Below are 18,667 nucleotides of genomic sequence, written 5' to 3'. Positions count from 1 at the left end.
ACAAATTTGTAAACTTGTAAAAAACGTTATGAGATTTTTTTCTGATTTTTTTTTTGGTTTAGCTCATCATCTATCGTTAATCTTCGTGTATTTTACATGTGGCCAAAGACAATTCTTCTTCTTCCAGTGTGGCCCAGGGAAGCCAACAGATTGGACACCCCTGATCTACTGTAAGAATTAATCTTCTATTCATGAAACTGTAAAGAAAGAAAAAGAAATTTGTGCATAGCATATATAGGGTTTGGTACTACCCTCAGTTTCAGGCATCCAGTAGAGGTATTGCAACATATCCTCCATGAATAAGGAGGTCTATTGTGCAATACTAATAATTACATTAGATGTTAAAAGATTGAACACTCCCATTAAAAGGCAGAAATTAGGCCAGGCACGGTAGCTCACCTAATTCCAGTGCTTTGGGACGCTGAGGCAGGAGGATTGCTTGAGGTTAGGAATTCAAGACCAGCTTCAGCAACATAGTGAGACCCTGTCTCTAAAAACAAAATGTAAAGGCCAGGCGTGGTGGCTCACACCCGTAATCCCAGCACTTTGGGAGGCCGAGGCAGGTGGATCACAAGGTCAGGAGCCTAAGACCAGCCTGGCCAACATGGTGAAACCCCATCTCTACTAAAAATACAAAAATTAGCCGGGCACAGTGGCGCACACCTGTAATCCCAGCTACTCACGAGGCTGAGGCAGGAGAATCGTATGACCTCAGGAGGCAAAGGTTGCAGTGAGCCGAGATCATGCCATCGCACTCCAGCCTAGGCAACAGAGCGAGACTCCATCTCAAAAAAAAAAAATTTTTTTTATTTAAGATTAGCCAGGTGTGGTTGTGCACACCTATAGTCCCAGCTATTCAGGAGAGTGAGGCAGGAGGATCACTTGAGCCCAGAAGTTTGAGGTTACAATGAGCTGTGATCATGCCACTGCACTTCAGCCTAGGTGACAAAGTGAGACCCTGTCCCTAAGGGGGAAAAAGGGCAGAAATGATCAGAATGGATTTTTAAAAAGCAACTCTCTTTTGCCTGCAAAAACACTTGAAATATAAAGACACAGATAAGTCAAAAGTTAACCAAGAGAAAAATGTGTACAAGAAGGGTGAAGCAGTTTCATGAATAATAGCTAAAACTGACTTCGAAATAAAGAGTACCACCACAGACAAAGAGGCTCATTTCTAATAATAAGAGTCATTTTTTAGGAAGGCATAGGAATCATGATTGTTTATGTACTTAATAACAGAGTTTCAAAATACACAAACAAAAATTAATGAAACTAAAAGATGTAGACAATTGTACAATCACATAGCTAAATATTTTAACATTCCTCTTTCATCAATGATAGAACACAATGGGGAGAACAAGTTGATAGAACCAAAAAGTCACTAAAGACATACATGGATTGAGGAGTTTATTGACGAGGAAAAGAATTGATTATTTTTAACATTGAGAAAAATTTTCAGCTCTTTTTAGAGAACTTGAGGGAACCAAAGCCAAACAAATTGTAAAAACAAGGCAATGATTCAAACAAAGCAAAAAAAAAATGAAAATTATATGTGACACATCATAATAATGTAAGCCCTGGATATTGACATAACTAAAAAATTTTAGACAATTTTATGATATTGGGAAGCTGAGTGTAGAAGTGAATGTAAGATGTGATATAAGAAAATTAAATCTTCCCAGAAGATTATATTATGTTCTTCAAGTGTATACAGCAAAAAAGCAATATAAAAACATTATTTAGATATAGGGCAATAAAAATATCCAAAAAGAGGGCCAGGCGCGGTGGCCCACGCCTGTAATCCCAGCACTTTGGGAGGCCAAGGTGGGTGGATCACGAGGTCAAGAAATCAAGACCATCCCAGCTAACACGGTGAAATCCTGTCTCTACTAAAAAAAATACAAAAATTAGCCGGGCATGGTGGTAGGTGCCTGTAGTTCCAGCTACTTGGGAGGCTGAGGCAGGAGAATGGCGTGAACCCGGGAGGCGGAGCTTGCAGTGAGCCAAGATTGTGTCACTGCACTCCAGCCTGGGTGACAGAGCAAGACTCCATCTCAAAAAAAAAAAAAAAAAGAAATATCCAAAAAGAGTTGGAAAGTGGCTGCCTCTGGGGGAGCCAATTTAAAGACAGGGGTAGAGCAGGGGGATTGCTGGTAATCTCCTATTATATGCTATATACAGTATCATTTGACTTCTTAAATTCTTCACATGTATCACTCTAGGTCTATAAATTAAATTTTGTAACTGACTCTGTGATCTCATAATTCCACATTTAAGGCTCTAGGCAGTTGTTTAGTTACCCTGACACTACAGGCATCATTGAATTCAATAATGTAATAAAAACTGAAAATCACAAGTAAATGATCAATCTACTAAAAAAAAATATGGCTTGGCATATTGTAAACAGGAATGTAGTCTCCATCCAGCAGTCCCTTAACGAGAACCAAAAGTCCCTGCGTTGAGTGACAGGAATATGTGTTGGTGGTTTTAAGATGAAGATTTTAAAATATTAAATGCTGTCTTTAGAGTTCCTTCCCCTTCCAAAATTCACCACAGCTACTCCTTTATTTCATTGTATTTTATATGCTTCCATGTTCAATGCATTTAAATACAGTTAGAGAAATTTTGCACTTCTTTTCAGAGAATTTGAAGGGAGAATTAATGATAGCTACCTTCAAACCGACCAAATTGTTAAAAGAAGAGCAATGATTAGCTCCTAGTAAAACACTTGTTTGGTATTTTTTCTTCACTTCTTAGCCCCTTTTACTCACAATCGTCATGTCAAGAATCCCAGAAATGCACATCAGACTGTGTTTCAGTCTTTGTGCGCCAAACTTGTCTATTATACCAAAAGGATTTCCATAAAGCAGACAAACACCAGAGAGCAACAGACACTATGGGTCATACCCTGAGCGGCCAACTCTGTCTCTAGCTTCAGCAGGAAAGAGTTGTAAAAATCAAGAGATTCGGGAGGCCGAGGCGGGTGGATCACCTGAGGTCAGGAGTTTAAGACCAGCCTGGCCAAGATGGCAAAACCCTGTCTTCACTAAAGATACAAAAAAAAAAAAAAAAAAAAAAAAATTAGCCAGATGTGCTTGCTTGAACCCAGGAGGCAGAGGTTGCAGTGAGCCGAGATCTCAACACTGCCCTCCAGCCTGGGCAACAGAGTGAGACTCTGTCACAAAAAAAAAAAAAAAAAAGGAAGAAAAATCAAGAGATTCTTAGCAGCTGATAAAAATAAAATAATTTGCCTTCTAAACTCCTTCCTCTCAGACATACAACTTGTTTTTGTCTTTTGGAGGATGAACGGAGAAACAATCTCCCAGGGGTTGAATCTATGTGAACAAAAGAGGGCATACAAAATAGACTTTGCCCTCCAGCTAGTTGAGGTGATATGTACATCCACGACATACATGCTGCCCTCAATGCAGCCAGTATTTCTTTCATATTGCAACCAGGCTTGCTAAGTCTTTACTGAGTGCCTACTGTGCTCATGACTCTACCAGGCATTAGGCAAGACACATACACAGTGTGTCTTCATGTGAATATCTAGGTGGGATACTCACAATTGAGCCATCCAATCCTAGTTTTCTCCAATGAATCCCTCGGTGCCTTCATACAACACCAACCGCCCCTTCTCTAAAGCTCTATTGCACCTCACACTGAGCTCGGCTCAGCACAGTGCCCAATACAGAGTTGGTGCATAACAAATATGAAAGACTGTGTTAAACTACATATGACCATGAATATGCCGTATATATAAATCCATACATCAGGAGAGAGCTTTCCTGACCACCCAATCTAAAATGGTAGCCTATCCTCCTTGCCTTACTCTTATTTGTCTTCATCTTACTGAGTGACTTTAGACTACCTGCCATTGTCTTTTTCTTCCCACCGGAGTGGCATGACAGTAATGGTGTGCCAAGGATGAGGGGATGGGAATTGCTCACCCCAGGTGCAGGCAATAAGGAAATGCATTGTCTGTAGACAATTTGAAAACAATACTAAGCCTACAAAGAGTCAGTCTGCTTTTTATTATCACCATGCATCACCAATTCTAAGAAAAATGCCTGGGTGCCCTGCCAGGGCAGACTGTACCCACCACACTGCCCTTGGGGAGCTACTGGCAGGGATTACATCTGTTTTGTTCACTGTTTTACCCCATCCTCCAACTATAAAAATGGTTGTTATTTAAAGTATTTCCTCCAATTTTTCATGTATATGATTTATCTTTTCGCATGAACTTTCACATTAAGAATATGTCTTCCTACTCTGTGTGTGAGTGCATGTGTGTGCATGTGTGTGTGCATGTGTGAGTGCATGTGTGCGTGCACATGTGGGCATGTGTGAGTGCATATCTGTGTGTACGTGTGAGTACATGTGTGTGTGCACGTGTGAGTACGTGTGTGAGTACATGTTTGTGTGCACGTGTGAGTACGTGTGTGTGAGTGCATGTGTGTGCGTGTGTGTGCGCACATGTGTGCATGCTGTGCATGTGTGTGTACATGTGCACTCCATAGTGCTCCAATGGGGAGACTGTGACAGGCACTCAATAAATACTTGATCAAGGTCAGTTAGGGCTTGTAACCACCATCTAGAAGTTGATACAGGAAAGGGTTTTGGCAGAAATGTTGTCAATGAGTATGGTTGCCCAAGAAAACCATTTCATGATATGGCAGCAAAAAACAAGGCAAAGAAGATGCCACTCCTCCCCTCCAGCTCTGTGCTGGCAGACTGCAAGGATCTGACCCTTTCACACCCCTCCGCTGCTGCTTTAGATGTAGAGAAACTTTTTTGAGAACCTACTCTGAGCCAGGCACCATGCTAACCCTTTGCATGTGTGTCTCATTTAACCTCCACAACTCTCATATGAAAAGGTACCATCATTGTACTTAATCCTCAGGCAATGAAACTGAGGTTTGGTCTGGCGCGGTGGCTCATGCCCGTAATCCCAGCACTTTGGGAGGCCGAGGCGGGTGGATCACAAGGTCAGGAGTTTGAGACCAGCCTGGCCAGCATGGTGAAACCCCATCTCTACTAAAAAAAAAAAATACAAAAAAATTAGCCAGGCATGGTGACGCAAACCTGTAGTCCCAGCTACTCGGGAGGCTGAGGCAGGAGAATTGCTTGAACCTGGCAGGTGGAGGCTGCAGTGAGCCAAGATTGTGCCACTGCACTCCAGACTGGGCAACAGAGCGAGACTCCGTCTCAAAAAAAAAAAAAAGAAAAAAGAAAGAAACCGAGGCTTGATGAGGTTAAACAATTCACTCATGATTATTCATCTGGCAGTTAGTCGAGCTGGAGTCAGATGGTCTACCACCAGAGTTTATCCTCGAAATAACAGGGTATTTTAAATACAGACCATTCTAATAAAATTACTTATTATTATAGGTCGTTTCATCTGGCACAGATATCCTTAGAATCAAGGAGTATCAGATAATGTGTTAGCCCAGTCTTCTTCTTCAGGCTTTCTCTTATTATATCAGTTTGAACTCAGAAGTCAAACCAGTCACTGAACTCAAATAGTCTTTAACAAGCTCTTCTCACAGAACTGCACGTACTCTCTCACTCCCTTTTGAAACATCACAGTAGAGCTTATCAACCCCACTATAGTGATGGCAGAACCAAGACATGCAGCTGGTAATTGACTCCTAATTCATCTTGCCATCCAAACCCAATAAGCCAAGTCCTAAGTTAAACCCATAATATTAGATGCTTAAGCTCAAACATTAGAACGAAATAAAATGAAACCTGCAGTTGATTCCTTCACAGATATAACACGTCTCTAAGTTTCCCCTCCTGTGACGTCCCCTATTCAAACACCAGTGTCCTCAGCTAGTTCCCTCCTACCCTTATACCAGATCTCAAAGGCTAAAGCTCATTTTATCTACCCCTACTAAGCACCCTGACTCAAACCAAACTGCATTAATTTAGCCTGTCTTGAAGATTTACTAGTCTCTTTTCTAGACCCTTGCCTTCTCTACACACACATGCATGTAACACTTCTTGCCCTTTTTCATTGCAATTTCAGGGTTTTATTCTTCCCCTAAGTCTCTCCAATCTCCCTCTCTCAAAGCAGCATTGCATACCTGGACAATTCCTAGTATGTCCCACCACCGTAGCTCAACTGTGTACCAAGTGGGTAACTGTCTGGCTAACCTAGGAAATCAGAGAGGACCTCAGCCTGCTCCTCCTAAGCAGACAACTAACCCAAACTCTACCACATAAGGAAATAAAGAGTTAAGGGCAATTTACAGAAACCTTCACATGTTGACAGGACGGCCCTCAGCTCTGCATATATGCCTTATACATGTTCATACATGAATAATGCGTCCCAAATGGGGCCCATGGCCAAATAAGTTTGAGGAACACTTCATTCCGTTTCTCTTCCCTAGTTGCACATTAGCACATTAAAGGCACTGAGAAGTCCTGCAGTAAAAACACTCACGTAATTTTGTTTAAGCCAGTGAGTCACAAGCTAATTTACTGACCATGGAACATTTTTCCTCACGGCATCTAATGGGACAAGTTTTTCATAGAGCATTTGGTCCTTTTTCATAAGGCCAATAATGCAATGTTTTAATATATTTAAGATCTGAAAATCTGCCTATGAGATTTCAGCTAGCTCTCAGAAATTTTGCAGCCCAATGGTCTCTTAGGTTTTTGAGATAAAGGGTTGACACTGATATCTTTAGAAGACACACATTGTAGGCAATATGGTAGAGGGGAAGTAACATGATTTGTAGTAAACCCAGGTCTGAATCCCACCTCTAGTACCCAGGCAAAAACAAAACAAAACAAAACAAAACAAAAACCCTGCATCCCAGTGCTGTTGTGATATGAAACTATGAAATGAAACTAACCTGCATAAAGACCCTGGTATTTAGCAATACTTAAAACTTGGAGTATTTGAACAGGTTGTACAGATCTAATGATCATTGAACTAGCCCAGTGTCCCTGCGGTCATGGACTAGCCATGTTTCTGCTTGTTCTCACTGAGATTTTATTGCAGTTCCACTTAACTGCATGCATCTGAGCATTTTTTTAATCAAGTAATGACAGGTTATCTGATCATAGGGCTCTCCTTTAATGAACGTGAACTCTGACAATCTTTATGAACTATGGCTCGGATCTACTCTGAGTCACACCATTTGGTAGATAATTTTAGACACATTTCATGTATTTCCCTGAGATTCACATTCCTTTAAAATATCAATTAATCTAAAAGCTTCATGTGGAAGAAAAGGCATGTTTCTAGAGCCAGGCAGATTTTTATCTCAGCTTTGCCACGTATTGACCTATGGAGAGTTACTTAACCTCTCTGCACCTTATCCTCCCCATCTGTAAAACATAGATAATATACCTATTTGGAAGAGTTAAGAGAACGAGATGTATTACATCAAATATATAATTAAATAAGTGAATATATGAAGTGCAAAGAATGCCCAACACTTAGTAAATGCTCAGCAATAGTAACTTCCTCTTCTACTTCACCTGCAAGCCCCATCACCCACCTCAAAGGTAGAGAGTGAAGCCTCTTGGGCAAACCAGTCCTGAATCTCAATAGCAAGGGGGAAGCCTATGGGTAGATATTTCTGGTCTGGTAGGAAGGACCATTATTATCATGGAGACTAAAATATAAGGCAGATTTCAGACCTCCCAGGTAGCTCAGAACACAATACCCCAAAATATGGTGCCTTGGCATGCTGAGTACTTTGAAATGAAGGAGACTGGAAGGGCCTCAGAAGCAAGGTCTCTCTGGCCTTCCCCTGTCCTCCTGTCTCTCACCCCCTTTTCTCCCTCAGAGCAAATCACAGAAACCATAATTCTTCTTCCCCAAGATGGTTCATAGATACTAGAACTCCTCCCCATAAAGCGAGCCATAAAACCCAGAAAAGTCACTCTCTCCCTTCTGTCTCATTCCAAGGGGACTCTCATTCCAAAGAGACCCTACCTCATACCTTGGAAGAAGCAATGCTACACAGAGAAGCCAAGAAAAATCTGAACAGACCCTGCTGGGTTTCCTCCCTCAGTCTATTACCATTAGATCACACCCTTTTGTCCACTTACATTTCTACACAGCTGTTCACTCCTCATTGAACCCAAGCATAAAAATAAAAATAGTTTTCCCTGAGTCTCTGGGTTTCATTTCTGAAGACTCCTGCATCACATAAAACTTTAATTAAGTAAATTGTTTATGCTTTTCTCTTGTTAGCCTGTCTTTTGTTATAGGAGTGTTGGTTGTGACCATTATGATGGACAAGGAATGGTATCACACATTTCCATCCCTGTAAAAGACAGCTCTTTGATGAAGACCTTTGTTCACTTTTCCTTCTAAACAGCTAAAGGTCTTTCTGTTAGTTATAAAAGGTAGTCTAGATGATTATACAGAACCCAGGTGGAATCAGCGGAACATTCGCTTTAGGAGAAGACACTTAAGAGGAGAGAGACTATACAACTTTTGGCAGGTTGCTTCCAGGTCAGAGAAAAGGATATATCCATTGTCCACAATTCATACAAGTTACTGGGATGTAGTGAGAGGAATGGGAGGGCAGGCACAGGGGCAATTAGGATCTGAGTTCAGCCCATGCAGCGCCTAGCACAGAACAGCCAGCTCAGAGTGTGGGCTCAGACATTTGGCAACCTACTAGCTCTGTGTGTGTGTGTGTGTGTGTGTGTGTGTGTGTAACTTCCTTGAAAAATGTTGAACTCACCTTCTTCCCACAGTTTGTTGCCAAGGAAGTTTCTCTTGGCAGAGAGTAATAAGAGCCAGGTACCAGAAATATCTGCATACAGGTTTCTCCACTACTATTGAGGATTCAGGCCTGGTTTCACTCTCTGTCTTAGGAGGGTAGGGGCATTTGCAGGTATGCTGAGGTGGGCTCAATAACAGAATGGAGATGACAGTGACAGAGGAGAATCAGTGAACTTAAAGTCAAATCAATAGAAATTATCCAATATAACCAACAGAGAGAAAAAAGATTGAAAAAAAAAAAATAAACTGAGCCTCAGTGACCTGTGCAAAATATCAAAGGTCTTACATTTGCATTCTTGGAGTTCTAGAAGGGAAAAAGAAAGACACTGGTAAAGAAAAATAAATGTTAAAAAACAATGGCTACAAATTTCCCAGATGTGGTCAAAACTATACATTTACAGATTCGAATTTGAGCAAATCCCAAGCAGTACAATATAAAAAAAGGCTCATACCTAGAAACATATAATCAAACTGCTGAATACCAAAGATAAAGAAAATATCTTGCAGATGGAGAAAAATGATGTATTACATACAAGGGAACAATGATTCAAATAGCTGTTTATTTTTCATCAGAAACCATGGAGGCTAGAAGGCAGTGGGTCAACATTTTTTAAATGCTGTGGGAGGAAAAAACTCTAATGACCAAGTATTTCATATTCAGCAAAAATGTCTTTTAAAAATGAAGTTGAAATAAAGACATTTTCAGTGGAAGAAAACTAAGAAAATCTATCACCAACAAATCTGCTCTAAATGAAATTCTAAAGGGAGTTCCTAAGGTGGAAGAAGAATGATGCCAGAAAGAATTGTGGAACTTCCCAAATGAAGAAGACCAACAAAAATGGTAAATGCTTGGGTCAATGTAATAGCCTACTTTTTCTCTCTTAAGTTCCTCAACATATACATGAGTGTTGAAACCAAAGATTATAGCATTGTCTCATAGAGTTTTAAATATATATAGATGCAATACACATGATAGCTACAATATAAAAGGGAAAGAGAAATGGGACTTTTATGGCTATAAGCTTTCTACTTTTCATGTGAAGTGGTAAAATATCTTTAAATTGACTGCAAGAGGTTAGGTATGTAGACTGTTGTCCCTCGAGTTACCACTGAAAATAAATTTCTGAATAGACCAATAACAGGTTCTGAAATTGCGGCAATAATCCATAGCTTACCAACCAAAAAGAGTCCAGGACCAGATGGATTCACAGCCGAATTCTACCGGAGGTACAAGGAGGAACCAGTACCATTCCTTCTGAAACTATTCCAATCAATAGAAAAAGAGGGAACCCTCCCTAACACATTTTATGAGGCCAGCATCATCCTAATACCAAAGCCGGGCAGAGACACAACCAAAAAAGAGAATTTTAGACCAATATCCTTGATGAACATTGATGCAAAAATCCTCAATAAAATACTGGCAAACCGAATCCAGCAGCACATCAAAAAGCTTATCCACCATGATCAAGTGGGCTTCATCCCTGGGATGCAAGGCTGGTTCAACATATGCAAATCAATAAATGTAATCCAGCATATAAACAGAACCAAAGGCAAAAACCACATGATTATCTCAATAGATGCAGAAAAGGCCTTTGACAAAATTCAACAACCCTTCATGCTAAAAACTCTCAATGAATTAGGTATTGATGGGACGTATCTCAAAATAATAACAGCTATCTATGACAAACCCACAGCCAACATCATACTGAATGGACAAAAACTGGAAGCATTCCCTTTGAAAACTGGCACAAGACAGGGATGCCCTCTCTCACCACTCCTATTCAACATAGTGTTGGAAGTTCTGGCCAGGGCAATCAGGCAGGAGAAGGAAATAAAGGGTATTCAATTAGGAAAAGAGGAAGTCAAATTGTCCCTGTTTGCAGATGACATGATTGTATATCTAGAAAACCCCATTGTCTCAGCCCAAAATCTCCTTAAGCTGATAAGCAACTTCAGCAAAGTCTCAGGATACAAAATCAATGTACAAAAATCACAAGCATTCTTATACACCAATAACAGACAAACAGAGAGCCAAATCATGAGTGAACTCCCATTCACAATTGCTTCAAAGAGAATGAAATACCTAGGAATCCAACTTACAAGGGACGTGAAGGACCTCTTCAAGGAGAACTACAAACCACTGCTCAATGAAATAAAAGAGGTTACAAACAAATGGAAGAACATTTCATGTTCATGGGTAGGAAGAATCAATATTGTGAAAATGGCCATACTGCCCAAGGTAATTTATAGATTCAATGCCATCCCCATCAAGCTACCAATGACTTTCTTCACAGAATTGGAAAAAACTACTTTAAAGTTCATATGGAACCAAAAAAGAGCCTGCATCGCCAAGTCAATCCTAAGCCAAAAGAACAAAGCTGGAGGCATCATGCTACCTGACTTCAAACTATACTACAAGGCTACAGTAACCAAAACAGCATGGTACTGGTACCAAAACAGAGATATAGATCAATGGAACAGAACAGAGCCCTCAGAAATAACGCCGCGTATCTACAACTAGCTGATCTTTGACAAACCTGACAAAAACAAGCAATGGGGAAAGGATTCCCTATTTAATACATGGTGCTGGGAAAACTGGCTAGCCATATGTAGAAAGCTGAAACTGGATCCCTTCCTTATACCTTATACAAAAATTAATTCAAGATGGAATAAAGACTTACATGTTAGACCTAAAACCATAAAAACCCTAGAAGAAAACCTAGGCATTACCATTCAGGACATAGGCATGGGCAAGGACTTCATGTCTAAAACACCAAAAGCAATGGCAACAAAAGCCAAAATTGACAAATGGGATCTAATTAAACTAAAGAGCTTCTGCACAGCAAAAGAAACTACCATCAGAGTGAACAGGCAACCTACAAAATGGGAGAAAATTTTCACAACCTATTCATCTGACAAAGGGCTAATATCCAGAATCTACAATGAACTCAAACAAATTTACAAGAAAAAACCAAACAACCCCATCAAAAAGTGGGCGAAGGACACGAACAGACACTTCTCAAAAGAAGACATTTATGCAGCCAAAACACACATGAAAAAATGCTCATCATCACTGGCCATCAGAGAAATGCAAATCAAAACCACAATGAGATACCATCTCACACCAGTTAGAATGGCAATCATTAAAAAGTCAGGAAACAACAGATGCTGGAGAGGATGTGGAGAAACAGGAACACTTTAACACTGTTGGTAGGAATGTAAACTAGTTCATCCATTGTGGAAGTCAGTGTGGTGATTCCTCAGGGATCTAGAACTAGAAATACCATTTGACCCAGCCATCCCATTACTGGGTATATACCCAAAGGACTATAAATCATGCTGCTATAAAGACACATGCACACGTATGTTTATTGCGGCACTATTCGCAATAGCAAAGACTTGGAACCAACCCAAATGTCCAACAATGATAGACTGGATTAAGAAAATGTGGCACATATACACCATGGAATACTATGCAGCCATAAAAAATGATGAGTTCATGTCCTTTGTAGGGACATGGATGAAATTGGAAATCATCATTCTCAGTAAACTATTGCAAGAACAAAAAACCAAACACTGCATATTCTCGCTCATAGGTGGGAACTGAACAATGAGAACACATGGACACAGGAAGGGGAACATCACACTCTGGGGACTGTTGTGGGGTGGGGGGAGGGGGGAGGGGGGAGGGATAGCTTTAGGAGATATACCTAATGCTAAATGACGAGTTAATGGGTGCAGCACACCAGCATGGCACATGTATACATATGTAACTAACCTGCACATTGTGCACATGTGCCCTAAAACTTAAAGTATAACAATAATAAAATAAAAAAAGAAAATAAATCTATATGAAGAGTTTAAAAGGCAATCAATATATTAAGATGGAATACTAAAAATCTTCAAACAATTTAAAAGAGGGCAGGAAAGGGGGAAAAGAAGTACAAGAAGCACAGGGGATGAACATTTTTTAAAAGAAAAAGATAGACTCAAATCCAAACATATCAATAATTAATTTAAATATAAATTGTCTAAGTTGAGACAGAAATTGTCCAATTAGATAGGGAAAAATACCCAATGATATGCTGAATAAAAAAACTAATTTGATATATATAGGTTACAATGAAAGGATGGCAAAAGATATATAACAAAAACACTAATCAAAAGAGAGCCAAAACTATTCACAATAGCAAAAACATGGAATCAACCTAAATGTCCATCAATGATAGAATGGATAAAGAAAGTGTGGTAATATACACCATGGAATACTATACAGCCATAAAAAGGAATGAGATCATGTCCTTTGCAGGGACATGGATGGAGTTGGAAGTCATTATCCTCAGCAAACTAACGCAGAAATGGAAAACCAAACACCACATATTCTCACTTATAAGTGGGAGCTGAATTATGAGAACACATGAACACAAGGGGGAACAACATACACTGGAGCCTGTTGGGGAGCCCAGGTGTTGGGGGCAGATGGAGAGCATCAGGAAGAATAGCTAATGGATGCTGGGCTGAATACCTAGGTGATGGGATGATCCTTGCAGCAAACCACCTAGGCACACGTTTATCTATGTAACAAGTCTGTACATCCTGCATATGTACCTCTGAACTTAAAATAAAAGTTGAAGAAAAGAAAAAAAAAGAGAGCTGCAGTGGCTAGATTAATATTGGACCAAATAGACTTCAGAATATTGGACCAAATAGACTTCCTAGATGCCTGAGGAATTGCCACACTGACTTCCACAATGGATGAACTAGTTTACATTCCTACCAACAGTGTAAAAGTGTTCCTGTTTCTCCACATCCTCTCCAGCACCTGTTGTTTCCTGACTTTTTAATGATTGCCATTCTAACTGGTGTGAGATGGTATCTCATTGTGGTTTTGATTTGCATTTCTCTGATGGCCAGTGATGATGAGCATTTTTTCATGTGTTTTTTGGCTGCATAAATGTCTTCTTTTGAGAAAAGAAAAAGGAGATAAAAAGGAACATCACTCTGATAAAAGACTAAGTTCACCAGAAAGACAAAACAGTACTAAATGTGTTTGCACTTTACCACATAACTTTTCAATTCAATACAATTATGCTTTCACAAAATCCAATAGAACTGATGGAGAAGTAGAAACATCCACAATCACACTTGAAGACTTCAACATTTCTGTCACTGTCGTAGATAAAGTTAGTAGAAAGCAATCAGCAAGGATATAGAAGACCTGAACAAGAATGTCAACCAACTTGACCTAACTGATATTTATAGAATACTATCCAACAACAGCACAGTGAGCATTCTTCCAAGTGCATACGTAACATTCACCAAGATAGATCATATTCTGGGTCATAAAGCAAACCTTAACAAAATTTGAAATCATACAAAGGATGTTCTCTGTTCATAATGGAATTAAACTAGAAACCAGTCACAGAAAAATATATGGAAAATTTCCAAACGTTTGGAAGTTACGTAATACATTTCCAGCAACCCATGAGTCAAAGAAAGTCAAATAAAATTTCTCAAAAGAAATTTGAAAGTATTTTGAACTGAAAAATATATATATATATAGTATATCAAAAACTGAGTGAGGCAGCTAAAGCCACATATAGAGGGAAATGTACAGCACTGAATGCTTAAATCAGAAAACAAAGATTAACCTCAAATCACAAACTCACTTTCCACTCTAAAGAACTAGAAAAATAAGAGCAAACTAAACCCAAATTAAGCATAAGGAACAAAATAATAAAGATAAGAGTAGAAGTCAGTGAAATTGAAAACAAACACAATAGAGAAAATCAATGACATCAAAAGCTACCTATTTGAATCAATCAACAAAATTGATAAATGTACACATTGATTAAGGAGAAAAGAAAAAAAGAAACAAACTACCAATATGAAGAACAAAAGAGGGAATATCACTACAGACTCTTCAGAGATTAAAAGGTTAATAAAAAATACTATGAATAACTCTATGGCCATAAATTTAACAACTTAGATAACATTGATCAATTCCTTGGGAAAAAAGTAAAACAAGCTAACTCACTTAAGTAGAATGAGATACCATAAATAGCCCTGAATCTACTAAATAAATTAAATTTGTATTTAAGACCCTCCAACAAAGCAAAGGAACAGATTATTTTGCTGATTAATGCTACCAAACATTTAAGCAAGAAATAAATCCAATTCTACACTATCTCATCCAGAGAATTTAAGTGAGGGAATTTCCCAACGAATTTTAGAAGGGTATAGTTGCTGTGATACCAAACCCAGAAAAAATAAAATATAAAAAAACAAAACTGTGATCAATATTCTTATAAACATAGATGCAAAATGCTCAACAAAATTTTACCAAATTGAATCCAGCATTGTATCAAAAGATAACATATCACAATTAACTGAGGTTTATTCCAGGAATACAAGGCAGTTCGATAGTCAAAAACTAAGCAAAGTAATCCATTATATTAACAGATGGGAAGAAAAAACATATAATCAATAAATACAGAAAAAAATTGACAAAATTCAACATCCATTTATGATAAAAATTATCAGCAAACTAACAGTGGAAGAGAACCTCCTTAAGCAAATAAAGGGCATGGTTAAAAAAAAAGTATCACTAACATTACACTTAATGATAAAAACTAAATGCTTCCCCTCCAAGGTCATGGACAAGGCAAATATGTCTAGTCTCACTATTTCTTTATTCAATACTATACCCAGGTCTTACCTACTTCAGCAAGGCAAGAAAGTGTCAAAAGATATATAGTTTGAAAAGAAAGACATACAACTGTCTCAATTTGCAGATGACATGACCTTCAACATAGAATATCCCAAGAAATATATATTTTAAAAAGTTATTAGAACTAATAAATGACTTAATTAAGATTATAAACCCAATATATGAAAATCAATATTTCCATATACTAATGATGAATAATTGGAACTAAAAATTGAAAAAAAAACATGATGTTCAAAGAAGAACACGAAATATTTAGGAAAATATGTGCAGTATTTTTATGTTGAAAACTATAAAACACTGATGAAAGAAATCAAAGAAGCCCTCAATAAATAGATATACCATGTTCATAGATTGGAAGGCTCAATTTTGTTAGAATGTTAAGTCTCCTTAGATAGATCACTAGGTTTAATAAAATTTTAATCAAAATCCCAGAAGAATTGTTTAAATATTGACAAGCTAATTCTAGTGTTTATGTGGGAAGTCAAAGAAACTAGAATAACCAAGACAATATTGAAACAGAAGAAAAATTCAGAGGACTTACACTATATTAAGGCTTATAATAAAGTGCCTGTGTACAGTAATAAAGATCATGTACAGTAATCAAGATAATGTTGTGTTGGCAAAATGATAGGCACGTGGATCAATGGAAAGGAATGAAGAGTCTAGAAATAGACCCACATATATTTTGTCAATTGATTTTTTACAACTGTGCAAAGGTAATTTAATGAAAGAAAGTTATTTAACAAATGATTCCAGGATAATTGGACATCCACATACAAAGAAACTAATATAAATCTGTATCTCAAGCCTTTTACAAAAAAAAATCAAAATGGATCATAGACCTAAATATAAAACTATAAAACTTTTAAAAGAAAATCTTTGGGAACTTGGATTAGGTAAAGTCTATACTTCTTAGCTATAAACCGTAAGTCATATAAGAAAAATTCAATAAATTGGACATCATCAAAATTAAAACTTTTGCTCTGAGAAAAACACTGTTAAGATTATAAAAACATAAACGACAAACTTGGAGAAAATATTCATGAATAACATATCTAACAAACTTTTTATATCCAGAATATCTAAAAGTTTTTCTAAACTTAAAGAAAACAAACTCAATTTTTAAAAATGGGCAAAAGATTTGAATTAACACTTCACCAAAGAAAATGTATAAATGGTGAACTAGTACATGAAATGATGTTCAACATCATTAGTTATTAGAAAAATGCACATTAATACATGGTATGTCATTACAAACCAATTAGAATGGCTATAATAAAAACAATTTTAAACTCATAATACCCAAGAATTGGCAACGAAGAGAAGCAATTGGATATCTCATGCATTGCTAGCAACACAAAGTGGCACCACCACTCTAAAAATGTGGATATTTTTACAGTTAAACTTACATTTACAACATGATCCAGTAGTTCTTATCCTAAGTATTTATCATAGAGAAATTTAAACTATTGATCACACAAAAACCCATACATAAATATTTATAGAAGCATGATTTACAATTGCCAAAACTGGAAATAATTCAAATGTCCTTGAACAGATAAAATGGCTAAACAAGCTGTTATAATCACTTAAAGGTATCTTTCTCTGTAACAAAGAAGGAATGAAATATTGATCAAAGACATTATGCTAAATGAAAGGAGGCAGACTCAAAGTGTTATATACTGTATGGTTTCATTTATGTCACATTCTGAAATAAATCAAAACCATAGCAACAAAAAACAGACCAGTGGTTACCAGGGGACAGTGTAGATGGTGAGTCTGATCACAAATGAATGGCATAGGGAAATTTTTCAGTGTTGTGTGTTATGATAATGGTAGTGGTTATATTACTATGAACTTGTCAAAACTCAGAAATTTATACAAAAATTTGAACTTCAGTAGATGTAAATTAAAAATAAAAAAGGCCAGAGTGCCTATATTAATACCAGAAAATAAGAGCAGAAATCAATGAAATAGAATACAAAAAGTAAGAATTTTAACTTTAACCAAAAGCTGGTACTTTGAGAGATTAAGAAAACTGATAAACTTCATGTCAGATTAACCAAGAAAAAAAAAAAAGACAAGTTACTGACATCAAGAACAACAAGTGAATCATCACTATAGATCCTACAGACATTAAAAGTATAAGTGAATATGAAGAACTTTATGCTGATGAATTTGACAACTTAGTTGAAATGGACAAATTCATTGAAAGACACAAACTGCCTAAGCTGATTACTATCAATAGATAACCTGAATAGCTCCATATCTATTAAATATACTGAATTTGTGGGTGGAGGTGAGGAATGACTGGAATTTCTCACAAAGAAAATTCTGCAGTGGTGATATTTGTCAAAGATCCATAGACATAATAATATCAACTCTACCCAAGTTATTTTGGAAAACAGAAGAGGAGGGAACACTTCTTAGCTCATTTAATCATTTCATAATATTTTAAACATCAACTAGAGAGCAGTGCTCTCATTACTTACAAGGCCCCCAAATCAAAGTCATTGCCCAAGAATTCCTCCAACAGACTTGTGTCCAGGGCTGGGTTCTCCAGAGTACCATTGGCTCCCTGAGCTGCAAAGGCAAATTGAAAATCTTGAGAAACATGAAGATTTCAGTATGGCCAATGGCTAAAAACACTGACAAATCTTTAAGGTCAGGGACTGTGTCTTTCTTATTGTATCCACAAGGATCAACAGCATGGAAGAGGCACAAAGTAAACATTGATTCAATGGGTGGATGGATGGCAGTTTTGTTGGTAGGCCAAATTATTTCCAGTTAAGTTCAACAAGAAATTCAATATCTTGTTTCACACTTTTTTTAGACCTGCCAAAAGGTAGCAAAATAGTTCTGTCCTTTTCCTTGCTTACAAAATGAAAATAAATGTACTGGTTTCTTACTGACTATAATAAATATGTTGATATTTTTATAGAATAAAATATAGGGCTGCATACTATAAAAAAGACAAAACTGCTTTTATTTGCAGATAACATGACGCTATACAACTGATAAACAGAAATATTCAGAAAATTAAATAGGGGTTTCGGGTGATGGGTACACTAAAAGCCCAGACTTTATCAGTATGCCATATATGCAAGTAACAAGTCTGTCCTTGTACTCCTAAATATATAAAAATTAAAAACTTAAAAATAAGCTGGCCAGGCATAGTGGTT

The 18,667-nt window shown here is 37.5% G+C and overlaps 1 protein-coding gene across 1 annotated transcript in view; it reads right to left on the bottom strand.

Moving 5' to 3' along the window:
- The window catches only part of MYRFL (myelin regulatory factor like), a 140,521-nt gene that overhangs the window by 85,130 nt on the left and 36,724 nt on the right, over positions 1 to 18,667 (bottom strand). Inside the window, exon 2 of the mRNA XM_016924934.3 lies at positions 17,978 to 18,068. Within this exon, the coding sequence (XP_016780423.3) occupies positions 17,978 to 18,068 (91 nt within the window). The remainder of the gene's footprint in view (positions 1 to 17,977; positions 18,069 to 18,667) is intronic.

This window comes from Pan troglodytes, chromosome 10 (assembly GCF_028858775.2).
Source record: "Pan troglodytes isolate AG18354 chromosome 10, NHGRI_mPanTro3-v2.0_pri, whole genome shotgun sequence".
In the NCBI taxonomy this organism is placed as follows: Eukaryota; Metazoa; Chordata; class Mammalia; order Primates; family Hominidae; genus Pan; species Pan troglodytes.
The sequence above is the reverse complement of the archived record's forward strand: the minus strand, read 5'-3'. Positions and strand labels throughout refer to the sequence as shown.